This window comes from Neltuma alba, unplaced genomic scaffold (assembly GCF_004799145.2).
Source record: "Neltuma alba isolate B1F8T4 unplaced genomic scaffold, ASM479914v2 tig00011326_pilon, whole genome shotgun sequence".
Lineage (NCBI taxonomy): Eukaryota > Viridiplantae > Streptophyta > Magnoliopsida > Fabales > Fabaceae > Neltuma > Neltuma alba.
This window is the reverse complement of record NW_021636032.1, coordinates 291,106-312,355: the sequence shown is the minus strand read 5'-3', so window position 1 is coordinate 312,355 and position 21,250 is coordinate 291,106. Positions and strand designations below refer to the sequence as shown.

The window sequence follows — 21,250 nt, the reverse complement described above, 5'->3', positions numbered from 1 at the left end:
AAGTTTTCAGAGATTATGGCTCAATTTTCTTTCTTTTTTTTGTTGGATGAGTTATGGCTCAATTTTCTATAGTCCATTAAGATTATATTTATTTATTATTTTGGTTCAAAATCTATTTTATCCTCATCATATTTATAATTAATATTCTAGGAGGCGGTATTCATTAACTAATTCAATATTTTTGCTTTTATTTAGAAGCTCTCTCTCTCTCTCTCTATATATATATATATAATCTCTCCGTCTATATGAGGATTAGATGATCATTGTAAAATATTTATTTTTTTTCATGGTGAAATTTCTTGCTGCAGGTTGTCTATGAATTTGTTGTCCCTTACATTGAGAATTTTTTCACGTTAAATTTCGCGTGCCATCTTCTATTATATTCTTTTACTTTAATCCTTTATAATCTCCCGTTGGTTAATTTTTTTCCCCACAACTCTTAACAATCACTAAAACTAAAAGTCGTCTTATGGGACCTAAGGATATCAGATCAATTTCTTTTAGGCCAGTAGAACAATATCAAGTTGTCATTCTTAAGACCTTTCTTGACATATCCGAGCAAGAGCTTCAAGAGCCTTCGCATGCAGAATTAGGAAAGTGGTCTGAAGCCAATATAAACAAGCCTCCATATATAAATATATATATATATATATATATATTGCCTGTGTTCTCTTATACAGATATCCGAATATTCTTCGTTCTTCATGTAGCTTTCTCTCTTACGTCCAATATATCACTTTCATACAAACTTAGCTGCTAATTAATCCTTCCTCCACAATTAGAACCATGTGGCCTTCCACAATTCCTCACCTCAATAACTTCTTCTTGACTGGCATGCACACAAGGGAGAGAGACTTTCCAACTTTGCTTTTTGAGAGTGATCTGTTTCCATGTATTTCTGAAGGAGCAATATAATCCACGTACTGGCTCGGAAACTTTCTCTAAACTTTATTTCCCCTTTTCTACTCTCCTTCATCCATCATCTTCTTCTTCCCACATCACGTACTTTCCACTTTCCGTTATCCTTTAGCTTCTTTTCATCAGCTATGACGTCTTGGGATTATCTTGCCTTTTTTTTAATCTCTTCATTATATCATCTCTGCATGAAAAAAGGAAAATCATGATCGATGCATTTTTCTTCACTGTTTGGCTTTAATTTGTCTTTTCATTATATAACGCATGGCCCTGATCACTTACATGTATAGAAACGAGTCGCCTTTATATCAAAATATTAAGCTCACTTTTTTATGATATCCTTTCTTCCCTCACTTTTAATAATATGTACAAGTGGCTGTTTTAAACTTTTAATTGTGTGATCCATAGTCCAAAGACATGCTCTCTCTCATGAATTATTCTTATTATGAAACTAATTACTCCAGAATAATGACGTGTGGTTCCAATTTTCTTAACAGACTTTGATTTCTGATTATGTTTATTTTTCTTTTCACTGAGAATAAATTCCCACACGATAGTGTTCCAAGGTACACAGAAAAAGGCACTTTATTAAAGACCCCAATTATGACATGAATATTTTCTGGATTATTAATTCCATGGTTGATCCCAAGTTTAATGCGAATTCTATGCTTTTTCCTGTATTCCAGAGGTTTTTTTTAGTATTTATTATGAAATGAATATAGGGAAAATTACACTCAGGTCCTACAGAGCACAATTAATATCAAAAAGGTCCCTCGAAATCGCGAAATGATTCTGAAGTCCCCAGGGACCTGTGTGTAATTAATTCTAATTGTGAAATTACCTACTTATCCCTGTTAATTTTATTGCAGCAATTCGTTTACAATCTCAACAGTGGCTATTAACAACCCGAGAAGACGTGATTGACAACCTCGGCAGTACTCATGACAACTCACTCTGTAGAATGCCAGGGGCGTTGTTGAGGTTGTTAACCACCTCTTCTCGGGTTGTTAACAGCTACTGTTGAGGTTGTAAATAGGTTCTAATTTTATTGCAGCAATTCGTTTACAATCTCAACAGTGGCTGTTAACAACCCGAGAAGACGTGATTGACAACCTCGGCAGTGCTCATGACAACTCACTCTGTGGAATGCCAGGGCCGTTGTTGAGGTTATTAACCACCTCTTCTCAGGTTGTTAACATCCACTGTTAAGGTTGTAAATAAGTTCAAATTAACAAGGGTAACTATATAATTTCACAATTAGAATTAATTACACACAGGTTCCTGGGGACTTCAGAATCATTTCGCGATTTCGAGGGACCTTTTTTATATTAATTATGCTCTGTGGGACCTGAGTGTAATTTTCCCATGAATATATTCCACTAATTTTAGTGCGATGCGTCCATCTCAATTTCATTGTGCACACACAGATTTTTTTACTTTCTTAGTAGGATGTTTAGACTTTGGCTGACGCATGCAGCCATATGCAAGTTGCCTTGTGCTTATGGGATTTAGCTACTTTGTGTGTGTGTGTGTGTGTGTGTTTGTTTTAATTCTATCTCCTCCTGTATATTTATAAATAAACATAACCACTAAACATCTTGGACATATCTTAAATTTTAGTTATACAATTTACAACTCATAAATAACACGGCTATTTTATAGTTTTCATGGTATTAAGCATTAATAATGAAAAAGGATTTCATTTTTATGACATATCAAGCAAGGATACTTTTGTTTTTTTTTTCCTATAAAATTTTGATCATTGTAGTAAAATTTTAAAAATTTTTTGAAGTTGACTGATATTTATTGCTTGGTGAGAGTTAAATGAAATTTTCTTGGGAAAAAAAAGAGACCATACTAATTAAGGTTTATTTGAGCGCAGTTCAGTCTTGTTCAGCGCCACGTCAATTAAGTTGACCGTCAATGTCTTGTCCCATCGAGTGCTGGCATCTGCAGCATAATAGGTTGAGAGAATCCCAAGTCTTTCCAATTCATCCACATTTCAGATTCATTGCGCCAACCTCTTCCGTATTTTTTCCCCCCTTGTTTTTCACTTCATCCATATAAAGAAACTCATGCACCCATCGACGCGACTAGAATGCTCATTGGAACATTTAAAATATCATGATTTGTGAAATCCTAGGCGTGAAAGTAATTTCACCTCAACTTAGGGTGTGTTTGGATGAAACCAAACTGTGGTTTGAAAAAGTGATTCTGGAGAATAGATTTTGAGAAGAATAGATTCTGGAAAGAATAGATTCTGGAAAAAATAGATTTTATGAAAAAGTGATTTTAAAAAGTGAGAGTGTTTGGATAGTTGTTATCAGAAGCACTTTTTATATATACAAATTACTAAAAAAAAGAAATAAGTTAATATGATAATTACAGAAAAAATAGATTTTATGATATATTTTAATTTAGAGGAATAAAATTGTTAATAATATATTTTTTATTAACATAATTAATAATACATAAGATAATATAATTAATAAATAATTAATATGTATATATATTTATAAAATATAAGATTAAATATGTTTATAAAAAAAATAACAAGATACATATCCTATAGGCTCTCATACTCTCTCTTTTTTCTCCAAAAGCAAAAAATTTTTGCTTTTTCCAAAACCATGGTTTTGGAGCCAAAACCATGGTTTTGATTTTTGAGGGGGTGTTTGGATAGCATTTTGTGCAAACCATGGTTTGGGCTTCCAAACCATGGTTTGCAAGTGCATCCAAACGGTGCCTTAATTAAAGTAATTATACTTCTCTGATTTTAAATATAAAATCTATTTCATAGTGTAATTTATACTACGAAAGAAATTTCATATTTAGAACCGAATGAGTACTAAGAATTTGCTTAAAATAATTTATAAGTAGTTTTTTAACTATGATTTATAAAATATAAAATAAATATATGAGTGGAATTCTGCTTCCACTTATATAAAACAAGTTCTAAATAACTCCAAATAAATTTTCAAAGGAATGAAGATGCAATATCATGCATAAATAAGATTCAAGAAATTGTCTTTAAAAAAAAAAAAAAGATTCAAGAAAGTGTTCAGCATTAATTAGCCCAACTGCCTCGGCACTTCTTAGGTATATGTGACCATATGTTTTCACCAAGTAATTTTTAATATTACTTTCAGTTATTAATATAAGATCTTATTTAATTTTTATTTTCGTCTTAAATATAATACTCAATTTCACTTTATATCTTATATTTATGTATTTTTTCAAATTAGTCCTTCTAATAATAGTAATTCTAGCCAAGATACTTGATCAGTAAGAATATTTTAGGAAAGACAATATCTATTTATTATAAATAACTAATTTAACTAACTTTCTTAATCTATTCAAATTAATCAACTAAATCTTATATTTAGGACTAGAGGTAGTATGATAATATCATGGACTTTATGACCGTTGAAAAAAAAAAATCTGAAGGGATGGACTGGCATTCTAAATCTAATGAAAGTCAATCTTTTCCTTTTTACCACCTAATTAATATGAAGCTAGCCTAACAGAGTAAGATCAGTCTCTCAAATTCTTGAAATCTCACCGTAACATGATAAGAATTTTGGCCAGTGGAATAATAAATATTTTTTTTGACTAAAGCATAGGTATTCTCTTATTGGAAGTAATTCTATTCAAAACACTGTCGGGTACTAAATGTGGGCACTTCTCCTAGCAAGGATTCGAACCTTGGTTTGCTACGTTGTGAAAGACTAGTCATTTTTGTTATACCTAATCCCCATTGGTGAATAATAAATATTTTTTTTTGGGGCTAAAGCATAAGTATCCTTCTATTGAAAGTAATCCTATTCGAGACACTATCATGTACTAAATGTAGATAACTCTCTCAGTGAGGATTCAAACCTTGGTTGAATAATAAATAAATTGATCTAGGATTTACACACACCACCATGCTGATGGTTCGGCTCCATGACATTCACAAACATCGCGGCCCATTCTGATGGAATGGGACCTGACTGAGCCTAATAGAGATTGGGGGGATTTTTATCAAAATGCTACACACAGTAAAATAAATTACCATGATGCTACACTATGAAAAGTATTTCCCTAAATGCTACACTCAAACTCGTTCATCACAAGAACGAGTTCAAATTTTCAAAGAAGTCGTTCAAGGGAAGAACGAGTTTCATGTCTGATCATTTTTTTTTAAACAAGATCGAAACTCGTTCAAGGCATGAACGAGTTTAGCCTGTCAGAGCGTCTCAGTCGGCTTCTTCTTTTCCTCTTTCATTTCAGCAAAATTTACAAACAAAGACCCATACCATCAACACATTCTTCCTTTTTCTCTAGACTTCGGAGAGAATTGCAATTAATGACCCAACTCTCCCCAACCACCGCTTTCGTTTTTTTCCTTTGCCCTTCAGTCTATATTTCCAAAAAATATGAATCAATTTTACTTTACATCCTAATAATTAAATTTTAAAAAATATATAAAATAAATTTATTGAATATAAATTATTTATCAATATGATATAATATATGCAAAATTTACACCTATTTAATATAGTCATTGGACAGATTGAAGGTCAAAGATTATGAGGGAATGAGTGGTGTTAAAATTTATTAAAATTAAACACAAATAATTATGTACAACCGCCTTGTAGCATTCTTGTATATAAAAATTTTTTTAACAGAAATTATGTACATTTATGGAACAATTTATTGAAAAAAAACATAACATGCAAGTGTTTGGTTTAAAATTTGCAAGTTTAAATTTAACCAAACATAAGTTTATTGAAATACTATTATAATTTATATTTGAATTCTTTTTAAAAAAGTCAGTTTAATTTAGCATATTGCAACCTGTTTAGATATATGATAAATCAAAATATATCACTTTTAGATGTGTAATTATTAAATAGGAGTATAAATTTTAACAATATTCATAATCTAACTTTGAATTTGTCCATCAGCTAAAAATTAAACGTGTTTGAATTATTAATATAAATAAATGGTCATTAAATCATGACAAGGCTGTCTTGATGCATGCGGCATCTAAGTATATATTGTAAATATTTGTTTACAGGATATCATTTTAGCCGGTATCAATTTCTAAGTTTTTTCTAATATTTGTAAATGTACATAATTTCTGTTAAAAAAAATTTTTATATACAAGAATGCTACAAGGCGGTTATACATAATTATTTGTGTTTAATTTTAATAAATTTTAACACCACTCATTCCCTCATAATCTTTGACCTTCAATCTGTACAATGACTATATTAAACAGGTGTAAATTTTACATATATTATATCATATTGATAAATAATTTATATTCAATAAATTTATTTTATATATTTTTTAAAATTTAATTATTAGGATGTAAAGTACAATTGATTCATATTTTTTGAAAATATAGACTGAAGAGCAAAGGAAAAAAAACGAAAGCGGTGGTTGGGGAGGAGTTGGGTCATTAATTGCAATTGTCTCCGAAGTCTAAAGAAAAAGGAAGAATGTGTTGATGGTATGGGTCTTTGTTTGTAAATTTTGCTGAAATGAAAGAGGAAAAGAAGAAGCCGACTGAGACGCTCTGACAGGCTAAACTCGTTCATGCCTTGAACGAGTTTCGATCTTGTTAAAAAAAAAATGATCAGACATGAAACTCGTTCTTCCCTTGAACGACTTCTTTGAAAATTTGAACTCGTTCTTGTAATGAACGAGTTTGAGTGTAGCATTTAGGGAAATACTTTTCATAGCGTAGCATCATGGTAATTTATTTTACTGTGTGTAGCATTTTGATAAAAATCCCGAGATTGGGCGAAGTTAAAGCAAGGTTTTATGGGCTGCTGATGAAATAATGGGCCAACAAAAAAGGTCAACCGTAGCTGATTTTCTTCTCATGTGAGAACGTAGAGGTGTTTCACTGACCCAATGTCTGCATTTACCAGGTGGCTCCAACTTTTTCCTTCACCGGCTTTGTCTTTGTATGGTAATGTCAGCAGAGTGAATTTTCCAATGTTAAATATAATTCTAAACTATTTATAACTCATCCACTATATGACTTTTTTTTTTATAAGGAAAAAATTCATAGAATACGCACTTTATGCTAAAAGTACTGATAGTAGAATACGGCCACCACTAATTTCAATATTTCGATATATATTCGGATGTATATTGATAATCTATATGCTTGCTTTCCCCTGCTTTCTTTTATGTGTGTGTGTATGTGTGTGTTGGGGGGGGGGGGGCTAGATTCCACTCATCATCATAAACGTTAAACATGTTGAACCCAAAAAAAAACCGGGGGGGGGGGGAATATCATGAAAATTACAAACCATCAACATAGAATATGCCGGGTCTTCAAGAGTATGTCTTCATTTATTTACGGATAATCTTTTTTAATACAATTACAAATAAAATAATAATGACCTCCCACATGCATTTGAAGCTTGAACTTCTCTTTCATTATTTTAAATTATATTTTACTTCATTTATGAGCCAACGTATGATTTTTTTTTTTTAAAAAAAACATTGGCTATGTTTGGATTGCAATTTACAACGGTAAAAGTCTATAGAAAAGCGTGAAACAGTAGTTTGTGACTTACTTAGAACCAAATGTTTGTTTGGATGGGGCTAAAAGCCCAACCAACTTTTAGCCTTCAACTTCAGTTAAATTCAACGGAAGAAAATATGACTTTTTTATTTCAAATTGCAGTTTCACGTTTTCCTAAAAAATTTTATAATTGAACTCACTTTTCTATTTAATCATTCAAACAACTTTTAACTTTTCCAACTGAATTTTTATAAGCACCTATCCAAACATAAATCGCATTACACTAACTGATATTTACTCTTACTTCAGTTACAAAAATTAGTTAGACTAGAAGTTAGTTTTGGCCAATACCAATCCAAACACACTCATTATGATACTCTCTTAAGTTCGATAGTATTTTTTCCCAATAATCCAGATAATGATTATAATAAGATATTTTAATATGATTTTTATTCAGTCACAGACTTTTGCAATGCACACATGTTGGTTTATTCCTTGTGTACGTCAGAGTCTGCATGGTCCATATTTATGGTTCATGGTTATATTATAGATAAGATAAAGTATAATATCTTGAGGGAAAAAAAGGTCAAAATCAAGCGAAAACTTGGTGGCCACTGGTATGTTCAAAACTTAAAAAGTGAGTAGAAATGGAAAGGCGAATGAGGAAGCACTAATGTTGAATGAATGAGAAATAATATTGGAAGAGAGTACATATTCGGAAGGCACCATTAATAGAAAATCGGGAATCCTCACCAATCAACGGTAGGAGTCTCAAGTTTCAGGAATACTAGGGATGTCATGTCTCTCTACAACACACAGCAGCCACATTCTGTTGGTTTTAGAATATGTGGTGATGGAGAAAGCACTCATCAAGCCCCCTTATTTTTTTTATTCATTTAGTTCTCATCTTTCATCAAATCAACTTGTTGGGAATGGTGAGCCAAATGGAGAATGGGCAAGAAAACAAAATTTGACAATAGCATTGTCCAAGACCACACATCTTAACTCAAAATTTTATTAGTTTTTTTCATGTTATAGCTCAGTTTTATTCGACATGGAATCTCTTACATCAATTCAAGTCCACCCATACTTAAAAAAACCAGCGCAAACCAATTCTTTATCTATAATCAACATGTAGAGAATTTATAACACTTTTTTTTTAATATACCTTATTATTTAATGATTAAAATTTAATGTGTGGAGATAAAAATATTTCAATAAATAAGGGTATTACAGGTTAAAAGAAACAAACAATATAATAGATTAGACAGAACTGGATCATATATTTAGGATGAAATGAAAACTTTTAAATCACCCTTGTATTTTGGAAATGGAGAAATAATAAGGGGAAGAAGAAGAAGGAGAAAAAATGGGAAAAAAGAATAAAGAATAAAGACGCTTTTAGGACATGGAGCAATGGAGTCAGCGAAACTACATTTTCACGGCTTAAAATCATTTTCATTGATGTAACTCCGTCCACACATATGATCAAATGGATGCCTTTCATAGAGTAAAAGTTTTAACATTAAAAATTGATTACAATTTACAACAAAACTTTTCAAGTTATTCTCTTTAGTGCTTAACATAGGTTGGTTGTCTAAAATGAGCATAGGATCCTGGCCAAATCAGAAAAACTGGCTTTAGTTGTTGCTTCTTTTCTTGTACATCGTTGAAATAGGATACGTTATGGCTGTGACAACATGATAGGTAGCGCACTTAAAGGGAAAAAGTCCCTCTGAAGCAACCTCGCACGCACAAACCCGAGGTAAGTGGAAAACTACCTCAGCAAGCAAAGTCAGAAGCAAGCCAAACAGCAAGTCAGAATTCTTTTTCATTTTTATTTGGGTGGAATCTGGTTTTGTTACTGCGTGCGCTTGAATTTTGACAATTGGCAAGCACAGTCGTACCTGATTGCGAGGAAGATATAGGAACTGAGATGTCCGGCTGGCCTTGATGAATTAGTCTAAGGCTTGCGGGTACTTCTCAGAGGGAATCAAACTCGATTTCAGAAGCAATATCATTCTTTCCAGGAAACAGAAGCAATGTCATTCTATGTGTGCATCATTCATCATATCAACCAAATGTAAACAGCATTAAATGCATGTTATATTGATCTAAGGCAAAAAAAACAAGTGACAATGTCACAGCACAATTTTAGACCAAACTCCAGCTTTAATACTGAGTACAGAGCTGGTATGGTGATTGCATTTACAAGTAAAACGAAGGAAGTAGATAGTACCGCAAAAAGAATGAAAGCTAGGTAGGACAGAGTTAGCAGTAAAATTTTAGGAAGAGTTACCTAAACTAAATTTGATTCTCAAAAAGGCAGTGGATCTTTCGTAGTTGATACCAATCTTGTGCTGTGTCAGCTGGAGGTGCCAATTGAATCCGATGCTTTTCCCATTCTCCTCTCTCTGTATTTCTTTTTTCTTTCATGGACTAATTAATACGCTAATCTCAATTCCCTTTTTGTTTCAATCTATAAATAACACTTCATGGCCTCGCCTATCTCATAGCTCTTTTGCCCATATTAAGTCCCCTCTCATTATTTGCATTCGCTTCTTTTGTTTCTTTAAGAGTCATCACTACCATTTCCATTATGGCTAACCAAGCCCCTGGCCGGCCGTGGTTTCGCTTAGCCTCTTTACGCTCAGTGGTTCCTCCTCCTCCTCCTGCGCCTGCACAAGACCCTCGTCCTTCTTTGGTTCAGCCCACTAATAGGACCAACTCTTCGCCGCCGCCATCTGCTGCTCCGGCGGAGAGAGGATCTGTACCTTCGTCTCCAGCTCAGAAACTTCCTGTTCAGTCCTCCTCTTCATTGCCAAATTCCCCTCTTCAGAATGGATCAGTCTCAACTGTATCTTCAGTTTCATCTCCTTCTCCAGCCCAGAAAACATCTCCACCACTTTCTGCTTCTTCCCCAGCCAAGGGTGGAACCATTCCCTCCACGAAGCAGGTGGTTCAGAATGTAATGCAATCACCGAAGGCCAAACCCACCACGCCGCCGCCTTCTGCTTCTCCAAACCAGAAAGCAACCACGCCTCATTCCGCTTCTTCCCCAGCCAAGAGTGAGACCACGGCTCGAGGGTCCAGTCCCTCAACGAAGCAGGTGGTTCAGACTCTAATGCAGTCACCAAAGGCCAAACCCACCGCACCACCGCCTTCTCCTCTGACTCTTCCGCCTGCGCAGTTGAAAGCTAACTCTGAGGTTAAGCCTAAGATCCCAGAGGAAGCAGAGTCCAAGAATGTGATACTTCAGAACAGCATTGAAAAGCCTAAGCAGTGGGGAAATGGCAATTCAGCGGAAACCCGAAAGAACCATAATGAGAAACAGAACGGCAATCACAGAAAGTCCTGGGGTTCAGAGGATTCCCCGATGAAAGTTATAACTATTGCTGGTGAAAACAGAGGAGCATACATGGAGTTGATCCAATCAAAGAAGAAACATGAATTCGGAGACACACCCAATTATCTTTACAAGAACGGGGTTTCGAAGTCCAAAAGCGAGAGCGGAGAATCGGCGAGCTCGAGCAGTGATGAAGGTAATGGGAAAAGGAAGGAGAATAGAAACAGCAGAAGAACAAAATCTTCGCATCCGACGTCCGCGTTCATGAATAGTAACGTACAGTGCGTTAACAATTCCCTCTTGTACAATGCCTCCTGCAGCCATCACGATGCAGGAGTTCGCCTTTCTCTCACGAGGAAGCCGTTCGAGAGCGGAGGATTCCATCTCAATGAGAACGTCAATGGCAGGCACGATTGATTCGACGATGGTCTTCTGGTTTGAATGAAGCATTTTCCAATTGGAAAATGAAGCTGGTTCTTTTGTTATGTATGTCTGGGGTGCGCCCGCACTGGCCATGCTTGATTTGTGCATTTCGGCCTTTGGGCTTTATGGTATGCATTGGAAAATAAAGGTTAGGAGCGGGGGCAAAATGGGAAAATCGCTCCTGATCGTCGCCTTTTGTTTTATTTTAATTTTTTGTTATTTTGGTTGTAACCAGTGAGTAATTCCGCGGAGACCACTCCTCCCAGTTGAAGAATAAAGATGAATTTGGAATCCAAACTTCGATTTTTCAGAGAAATCGACACATATGTTGGAGAATTATGTTTTGTCAGTTTTACTTTTCTAAGACGCAAATTAAAATTATCATTATCAATATAAAATATAAAAATTTTAACAAGTCATATACAATATAGAAATTTGAACCAATCAACAACTCTATCCCCACATTTTTTTAACCACAATTTTGAAACTTAATTCCTGTTTGATTTACTAGTGAAGCACGATGAATCAGTATCACCTTTAATTAATACTAGCATTATTTATAAAAATAATGATCATTTGAAATTATATTTATTCATCACCGATCTGTTTTTTCTCTCTAAAGCATAAGTATCCTCCTATTGGAGGCAGTTTTATTCAAGGCAGTATCGGAAACTAAATGTGGACATTTTTTTCCTGTAGGAATTTGAATTTTGGTTTATCACATTGTGAGGGACTAGTCCCTTCTACTAGATCCAACTTATTTATCACCAATCTTAACAGGCACTGTGTCAAAATAATTTAACCGAGCCCAATGGTGATTGGGTCTACTGGGCCTATAAAGGCAAGCTCCAAAACTATTTTTGGGTCGAAAACTAAACGTTGGTTTTAGACGTCACATGTCAACCTGTTTGGGCTGAGCTCTGTGGTTACCCATAGGCTGATGATGCTCCCCATCTCCCACCCAAATCCACTTTGGTCAACCCAAACAGTCAAACTACAATGTTTCCCCTTCACAGAGACGCACTTTAACAAATGCGGGATGTATTTTTCTCTGTAAGCTAATTTGTTATTCTTGGGCCAAATTTTGGGATAAAACTTAAATATGGGATTAATTAAAAGCTCTAATTGAGCCGAGGGCTTATCTGGTTTGGCAAAAGGAAATGTAAACTTTATACAGGAAGAAATATATATGTGCAAGCATTGAGATATAAGAAAGAGCATGGTTAATTCGGGTGAGAATTTGCAGAGAAAATTAGATAGTGAAGAAGAAGAAAACAAAGAAACATATGAAAGGTCGATCCAGTTGCCTAATACACAAATTTTGAGAACTATATCAATATGTACCCTTTGAAAGGAGCTTCAATGGGTCGTAGCCCCTGAGCATCCGGCTCTGTCTGGAACCTGACCTGCAATCTTAAACTGCATGCATAGATAATATGTAAGCAACTTGTAACAATCGTCTGAAACCCAAATCTAAACTTCTAATAATAACTTTGACCCCCAGTAGTAGAAGACAGAACAGTATTTTAGAGTGCTTTTTTACTTTATATCCCTCTATATATAAATGTTTAGATGCTTTGGTTGAAGGATTAAAAAAACACACAAGCACGTACACATGGTAAATGGTAATTGAGCACAGCGTTTTTCTTATTCATGCAAACTCATGCGTGTGGTCAGTTATAGTCATCATATTCTCTCTGTTTTTTGGTGCAAAAACGGGGTCACTGTCATGGTCATTTAGCTATCCTCAAATAATTGTGAATAAGAAAACAAGTTTCACCACCACGCATGTGGGTGTGCTTCATTGCCACTAAATTTTTAGGATAAGTCTTACGTACGCTTGCCTGACACATCCTACACTGTTGGAGAAACTACCCCAAGGCTACTTTATTTTAAGAAGTTAATTCTGTTTTTGCCAGTTATAGATAGACTTGGTCCAAACTTTATGAATTTGTAGAAGTAATTAATATCTAAGAAAAATGGAAGACTTGCAACTGAACTGAATTTTAATGAACGGCAAAGTACATCCACACACAGATATATATTGGTCAGGAGGACATTTACATTAAGTGAACATAGTATGACACTCTCCTGATTTTAAATGTAAGATTTATTTTGTAATGTGATTTATACTGCAAAATAAGTCTTACGTTTAGAACCAAAAGAGTACATTAATAATGCTGGACAATAAAGCTTGGGGGGTAAGCAAAGGTTAAGGAAATATGAAAAGCATGCATAGAGTGATCAGTGCTAAAAGACGAATCTGAAGCTTGGGAGCTAAATGGATGTAAATGAATAATATGAGGAGTCGTACTATGATTGTATGGTCACGAGAATTCGTACTGATTACGATTCTTGTGTGTCTGTGAATTTGTCCTGAATCTCTTGTGTTCTTCTTTCATACTACTCTTGCTCTTGACAGTTATTTCCACCTTTGGAAACCACTCTTCTTGCCACTTTCTCTTTTACTGCTTAACACAAGGCATTCCCTCATCGCAATAATTTTCATTTTTCTTCATCTTCAGGAAACTACTTTTTCCTGTATGCCCAAATCACTCCAGGTTTTTTCGGTAACGCTCAAATGTAACTCCCCCAGTTTATGTAGAAATTTCAGTGTATTTCCCGGTCTGACTTTGGTTTTTTTCCCAGAAAAAAAAAAGTACATATTATGACTAATTAATTTAAGGGATATAAATATGTTTAGCAGCAAGGTGCAGAAAACAAAGAGTAATCATGTATAAACTGATCATTTGTAGGCTAGCTCTAGAAGATAGCTTTACCCAGAAGAGTGTGCCTTATCACTTTCGAAGGTCTTTATGTTCGATTTGGTCAAAATACACAAATGTTAACTTCCACATCATATCTCTCTCTCTCTGGACCTTTTTATGCTCTGTGATGTGCATTAAGACATTAGTACCCAAAAATCTAGTTTGATGTGCCTCGTTTACTAGCACCATGCGTGAATTTTCAATGAAACTTTCGTTCTTTTCTCGGATAAAGAAAACCAAAAATTGAAGCATGCTCGATGCAGTGACTTAAAATGGACATTATGAGCTCTAATGCTCTATAGTTTCTAAGACTTGCATCACTTTCAAAAGTTATCACTGTAAAAATGTCATTTTCCTTCCTAAAAATTTTGCCTTAGCTGGGACACAAATTTGTAAGCTTATGGAGTGGAAGCACTCAATATGACCCCCACAGGCACATATATAAGAAGAATCCAAAGCATTTTATAAGCATTCTATGAGAGCTAGCAACCAGACAATAAGGGTGAGAGACCAAGATCACTATCATTGGAATTGTACGTATCTGAATTTTCCTAGCCACTGTTTTCTGCTTGGCTAAGCCCTCTTGGAGAGATCTTCTCCGGTTCAGCTTTCACTTTCATACAACATTAATTCTTCTTGTGAAGTCGACATCACATTAATAATTAATGCCCCTCCCTTTTGATCTTTAACAGACATTGATTCGTGAGCATAACAGCTACAGATGCAGATCCCCTGTATATGTGCATCGAAAGTGAGCTTCAGATTCTTTGTATGTCACAAGTTCAAATTCTAGGTTGATGAATCTTCTGGGCATATCACAGGGTAGTGGATCTGCATCAAAAGTCTGCGATAGAGATTCTCAAGGAAAGATAATTCACTTCAGTTATAAAAACAAAAGCATCTTATCCTCGTCAAGTGAAAACCAAGTTTGAAACCCTAGTCAGTAGACAGAAAATAAAATCCCGTAGAGTTGTAAGAAACCCTTTTCAATGGACACAGATAAAAAGCTTATTCTTTTTTTTTTTTTGGTGATAGATAAAAAGCTTATTCACATTGTGATAGAAGAGAAGGTAACTATAGCAAGTGGTTCATCAAATGTGACTATATGCAACAACCACCAGCAGCGTCACATGGTCAGATTTTTTTTTTTTTTTTTACTGCGCAATATCCTGAGCTAGCTACAATAGGTGCAGTATTGTAGACAGCATTTTTGCTTCCTGATTGTAATATATGCATTATCAGAATAAAAAAAGTTAAATAAAACGAAGTTTAAAAGTATTACACTAGGTTGATCTCATGAACTGCAAACTTTGAGTGCTCAAGTATATCAGCCTAATAAGATGACATACAACTCGACATCTATGGTTTTGAGTTCAAAGAAACTTATCGTATTTTTGGGAAATACTACTTATATAAAACATAGCATTGACAGCATTGTTTTTGTTTCGTAGTAGTTTGCAAGAGAATCAGCATATGAAATATCTAAGCTGCCTCCTCACTATTATTTCAATATTGCAGCAAAAGAATACAGATAAGTAAAGGTTGTGAAACTCGATTCATTTGTTTTTCTCTCCGGCTTTGATTGTCATGTGAAGACAGCTTTGATTGTAATATTCTAACAAATTTAACTTCTAAGGTGAAAGTATTGTTGTCTTTGATAAATAAAAGTGAGTCTTGTGTATTCACGTGAAGTTGGGAGAAAATAGTTTCTCCTAACAACAACAACAAGCCTCATGTGAGGTCGGCTACATGAATCGCATGATGCTAATGTGCTCTGTCAACAACCAAGTTCTTAGATATGTTGTTAACTAGAAGGTCCGTTTCAATGATTTCGTTGAGCGTTTTTCTCAGCCTTCCTTTGCGCCTTTTTATAAGACTCAAAATTGTCTGATCTTCCCTTCTCACCGGGGCCTCTAATGGCCTTCTCTGTACATATCCAAACCATCTCAAGTGATATTCAATCATTTTCTCTTTGATTGACGCCACACCTACTCTTGCTCTGATAATTTCATTTCAAACCTTACCTTTTTTCGTATGATCACACATCCATCTCAACATCTTCACTTCTGCTACCTCAACTTTATGCTCTTGTTTTTCCTTTATCGCCTAATATTCACTACCATACAACATAGTTGGTCTTATAGCAATCTGATAAATTTTTTCCTTAAGTTTTTTAGGTACCTTCTTATCGCAAATAACTTTGATAGCCTTCCTTCACTTTAACCAACCGACTTGTGTTATATGCGAAACATCGCTATCAATTTCACCATCCTCATGTATAATAGGTTCTAGATATTTGAACTTTAACACTTGAGGAATGATTTGATCCCCCATCTTTATCTCCAAATCACCATTGCCATGCCTCCTCAAAATTGTAATGCATATATTTTGTCTTGCTCTTGCTCAAGTGAAAACTTTTCGACTCCATGGTCCTTCTCCATAACTCCAATCTAGAGTTAATTTCTTCTTTTGATTCAGCCATAAGAATTATGTCATCTATGAAAAGCATGTACTTAGGGATTTTTTTTTCTTGAATAAACTCAGTTAAAAGTCTAGAACAATATTAAACAGATAAGGACTTGAAGAAGATCCCTGATGTAAGTCAATCTTAATAGGAAAGTCCTTTGTCTCACCTCTAGGCATTCTTACGCTAGTAATTACCCCCTCATACATATATTATATGGCTTTGATATAAGCAACCCGTATACCTTTCTTTTCAAAGCCTTCCAAAGTACTTCTCTTGGCACACAATCATAAGCTTTTTTCAAGTTAATAAAAACCATATATAAATCCCTTTCTTTACTTTTATATTTTTCTATTAACCCTCTTAATAAGTAAATTGCTTGTGTTATGGATTTTCCCCGTATAAATCCAAATTGATTCTTTGAAATAAAAGTCTCCAACCTCAACCTATGTTTAATCACTTTTTCCCACAACCCACAACTTCATCGTATGGCTCGTAAGTTTCATCCCTCTGTAGCTTGCACAGTTTTGAATATCTCCTTATTTTTTTAAATAGGAACTAAAGTGTTTTTCTTCCATTCATCTAGCATATTTTTAGAGCGTAAAATTTCATTAAAAAGCTTGGTCAATCACCTTTCACCTCCTTGCTTAAACATTTTCAAACTTTGATAGGAATACCATCAGATTCAATGGCTTTACTATTATCTATTTTCTTAAGAGCTGTCTTGACCTCTTCAATACGGATCCTGTGGTAAAAAGCCAAATTCTAATCATCTTCATAATTAGCAAGTCCTCCAAGTTCTGAATTGCATATTCGCTTTCCTTATTGAACAACTTGTAAAAGTCAGCCTCCCATCTATTTTTAATATCCCCATCAATAACTAGAACTTTACCCTCTTCATCCTTTATACACCTTACTTGGTTCAAATCTTTTTTTTTTCCCCTCTTTTTTTTACTTCATAATCTTGTAAATATTTCTTTCTCCCGTCTTTGCTCCTAACTCCTTATAAAATTCCTCATATGCTTTAGAACATGCTTCACTCATTGATCTCTTCATCTCTTTTTTAGCCAAACAATACTTTTCCCAATTTTTCTTTTACCCTTTGAACTCTCCTTTTCTTTGATTCTTTCTCTTTTCAAATTGTAAGCAGAATGTTGAGATCACTTGATGAGTTCCAATTTCATCATACTTATGCAGAAGCATCGTTTTACAATTTTCATTTGAAGAAAACTTTGACATATAAGCCATCATTGAAAGAGTCTATTATATGTTCTTAAGATATGGTCAGTCAAATTCGAGTAAAGGGATTAAATTAGATTATGGCAATAATTCTTCTATATGTGAGAACCCACCAGCATGGGTTAACCTGTAGGTCACCATCTAGGGGAACACGTGGCTCAACTTAATTGGACTACCAGGTTGGTCCACCTTGAGCGTTTCATTCCTGATCCTCATAATGGTTAAGCCCCAGTCCCTCACTCTGCATCTCTGACCATTGTTTTTGGAAAGTGGAAGAAAAATGAAGGTGATGGCAAGTCATGCATGCATTCATCCATTTTGCTTCTCATTCACGTTCAATACTCATTTTCCATCGTGATTAGCTGAGATACATTGGTTAATTTTTAGTATTGTTAATTTGTCACAGATCTTCAACTGGGTGCACAGGACGTTCCATCATGGTGCTCTGAAGGGTTTGACTGATATATATACCTTTCTAACTTCTTTCGAACAACTCTGCATATAAGCTTTAATTTGTATTTTAGGTATTTTCCATGAATATTTTGTTTTTACACAGATGGGTTTGATTCCAACGTGAGAAAGGCTGAGCCTGATGTTATCAAATGGGATGATCAAGCTTCACTGAAAGAAGTTGCTCTTGCTGATGTCCATGGTGGTTGGAAAGATGGCTTTCTAACCATTGGCACTTTTGGTTGTTATGGTCCCTTCAAGTGCTCCAACCAACACAAAGATTACTTGGCTTTGGAAAGCGATGAAGATGAAGCAGAGCAACATGATGCTGATGAGGAAGAAAACAAGTACAGTGATTGTGAGCATGAGGAAATGAAACCACTTATTGGCACCAAGTTTGAGAACAACGTTGAAGATGTTGGAAACGAGAAACCTAATCTGGCCAATGCTGCCCAAGGGGGAGCTCTTGTGATTCCGACACCAACTTTGGATTCTGATGATGTCATAGAATGTATCCATGTGGGGACTGATCAGAAGGAGAAGAAGAAAGGTGAAAGAATCACTCTAGCTGACCTTTTCTTGGCTGATTCTGGGAAAATAATAAAACATGACGCTGCAAAAGTCTTGCTGGATGATCAGACAAGTGATGATAAACAAAGCCTTAAAGCCAAACAATACGGACGCCCTGCATTTGCCAAGAAGCTCATAGCTCGCGTCAATAAGGACAATCCACACCCAATTAAAAATATACAGAGAGTAAGTCATCAATTAGCTTCCCATTCTCACAATCTCACTTTGAAATCAACATAGAACTTGCATGAATCGAATTATTCAACTTGATTTCTTTCTTTCTTAATGATTTAGATGATGAAGAAGATGATAAAGAAGAAAATCCATCCTGAGGTTGATGTTAAGAATCAGAAATCAGGAGCCCAGAAACCTAGTGCAAGTGAAATCTGTGACAATCACAAGACTGAAGGTATGGCAGCTGATCCAAATTTTCCCGCGGTGTCCATTATTAGTTTTATATATTTGTTTGCTTTCTGCGAGTGGTTTATATGACAAAGCATGCACAAGTTGTGGAGGGCAAGAGTGCTTCCAATTCTATATATTCTACCACGTCACTGGCTTTCATTCTGGTTTTTTTCCCCCCCCCCCCTGTTTTCTAAGCAAATGACAAATGAACACATTTATAGGGCGTTATTCACTTACTTGTTTCAAGAAGTTTATGATACGTATTTATGCTAGCTAGCAATAACTTGTTACTTGCATGATACAATTTGTATATTCTCAGCATACGGCTTAATGGAAGATAGATTCAAAGTGATCAGTTGATGAAAAGCTTACCCTAATTCGAAGAGGTGTCATTTTCCATGTGGTAGGAGTCATTTATTATCTGTCTGGGGCCCTCCCACAAAAAGTAACTGAACAGTCCAACAAAGAATGCCAAATTGAATAATTATATTGTAGTCAGCCTGCAGATCAGTAAAACTCAATTTAATTACGTGATTCCACTTTATAAAACTATTTGATCAATATGTAATTTTGTCAGCCACATGACTTTCTCTATATATGGATATTTTCATTTGCTTTAACATTGTCATCAGCGATAGGTCATTAGGCCTTTTTGTGTCATTTGATTTTTTAATCAGGTTACTTTATTACAAACTAAACATTTGTGAATTTCAATTTTAAAAATTACTACTAAATTTTTTTGAGCTATTACTAAATTAATCTAAATTGATGTGGATGCCCTTTCTTCTTCTTGCAGGCACTAGCGGTTGATCTCTAATCTGAAGTCTGTTGATTAGCTACAATTGTATTTATATTTTATTTTTGATAATGTAAGGACATATGCTAATCAGGTTAATTTTTGTTGGCGTATTTTATGAACAAAGCATGTGATTGTGTTGTCTGATACCTCTAATTTGTTTGTGTTGAATTTTATTACTTTGACTTAAATAGTGTTTGATGCAATATTTTGGGTAATCATTCATTGAGCACTCATTTTTGTCAGTCGTTCATCACAACCTTTCTCTGTTTTCGGTCAAGTCGTTTCCTGAGGAGATTAATGGTTTTCCTATGTTTTAGTTTTGTCCATTCCAAAGGCTAATATCATAATACTCCACTTACCCTATGACCCCGTAAACTTGATGGGCCTGGCCCAACAAGTCCAAGAGACAATACAGCCCATACGATAGAGAAAATAGGGCAGACCAATGAAGTAGACAAGCCCAATGACCAAAAGATCTTCATAGCCTACAACGCAGATCTCATCTGCCCCACAACACTAGCACAGTAAGAGAGACATGGGGGGGGTTTGAGGACCACGCAGCCCTTTTGTCTTAGATTTTTTTTTTTTGTGAGACAGAAAAAAATATCTGTCAGCCTTGAGAGACTCTGGCAAAATCTGAACTGCTTGAATGGATTTTGACAACCATGTAGTTCATAAAGACAATTAAAGGTCAACCACCACCGGGAACCTAGCTCCGCCCGAGAAAATGCAATGCTGACCAAGTTAGGGCGGTGAAGGCGCTTACTTTTTCGCTGAGTTCTTTTTTATTTTGGAGTAATGCTTTTTTTTTAATTAAACATATATTTTTTATTAGAAACAATTTTGTTTGAGATACTGTCAGCTACTAAAGTGCGGTCTAACAGGAATTTGAATCTTGATTCGTGAATAACTAATTCTATACCTAACTCCCACAGGTGAGTAATGCACGTATGTTTCATCACGCAGAGGGATGTTTTGAAAGTAGGTTTTTGAGAATGAGTTAAAGCACAAGAATCCAAATAACATAAAAAGCCTAGTCCAGTGGAGGTGTTATTATACTGCCGAAGCTTGGTCCCCAAAGAAATGAGCGTTGAAGAGCAGTATATATGGAAATGTGAAAAAGGGGAAGTTTTAATTTGGTCCCCCTCAAGCAGCTATATCCATGGAAAAAGGTGACATCGAAGTCTGGGCATCCTTGGTCCCTCTTCCCTTGCATTTATAAACAGATTGAAGTCAAATTCTAAATCCTGTTTGCCCCACTTACAATGTTTGACCTCCTTACTCTCTATATCTTGTTAATTCAATCCCTGACACACTTTTTGGACCCTTCTTCAACATTCAA

General features: G+C 35.0%; 2 protein-coding genes across 2 annotated transcripts; both read left to right on the top strand.

The window, feature by feature from the left end:
* The first annotated feature begins 10,043 nt into the window (after positions 1–10,043).
* On the top strand, positions 10,044–11,207 carry LOC114712005 (formin-like protein 7). The gene has a single exon (XM_028896453.1). It carries the CDS (start codon positions 10,044–10,046, stop codon positions 11,205–11,207), a length of 1,164 nt encoding a protein of 387 aa, XP_028752286.1.
* A 1,621-nt stretch (positions 11,208–12,828) lies between these two features.
* Positions 12,829–20,096, top strand: LOC114712004 (uncharacterized). The gene is made up of 6 exons (XM_028896452.1): positions 12,829–12,838; positions 15,017–15,114; positions 18,091–18,136; positions 18,241–18,890; positions 18,999–19,113; positions 19,906–20,096. The coding sequence occupies exons 1-6, from the start codon at positions 12,829–12,831 to the stop codon at positions 19,917–19,919; spliced, it is 933 nt and encodes a 310-aa protein (XP_028752285.1). The 3' UTR covers positions 19,920–20,096.
* Positions 20,097–21,250: the final 1,154 nt, after the last annotated feature.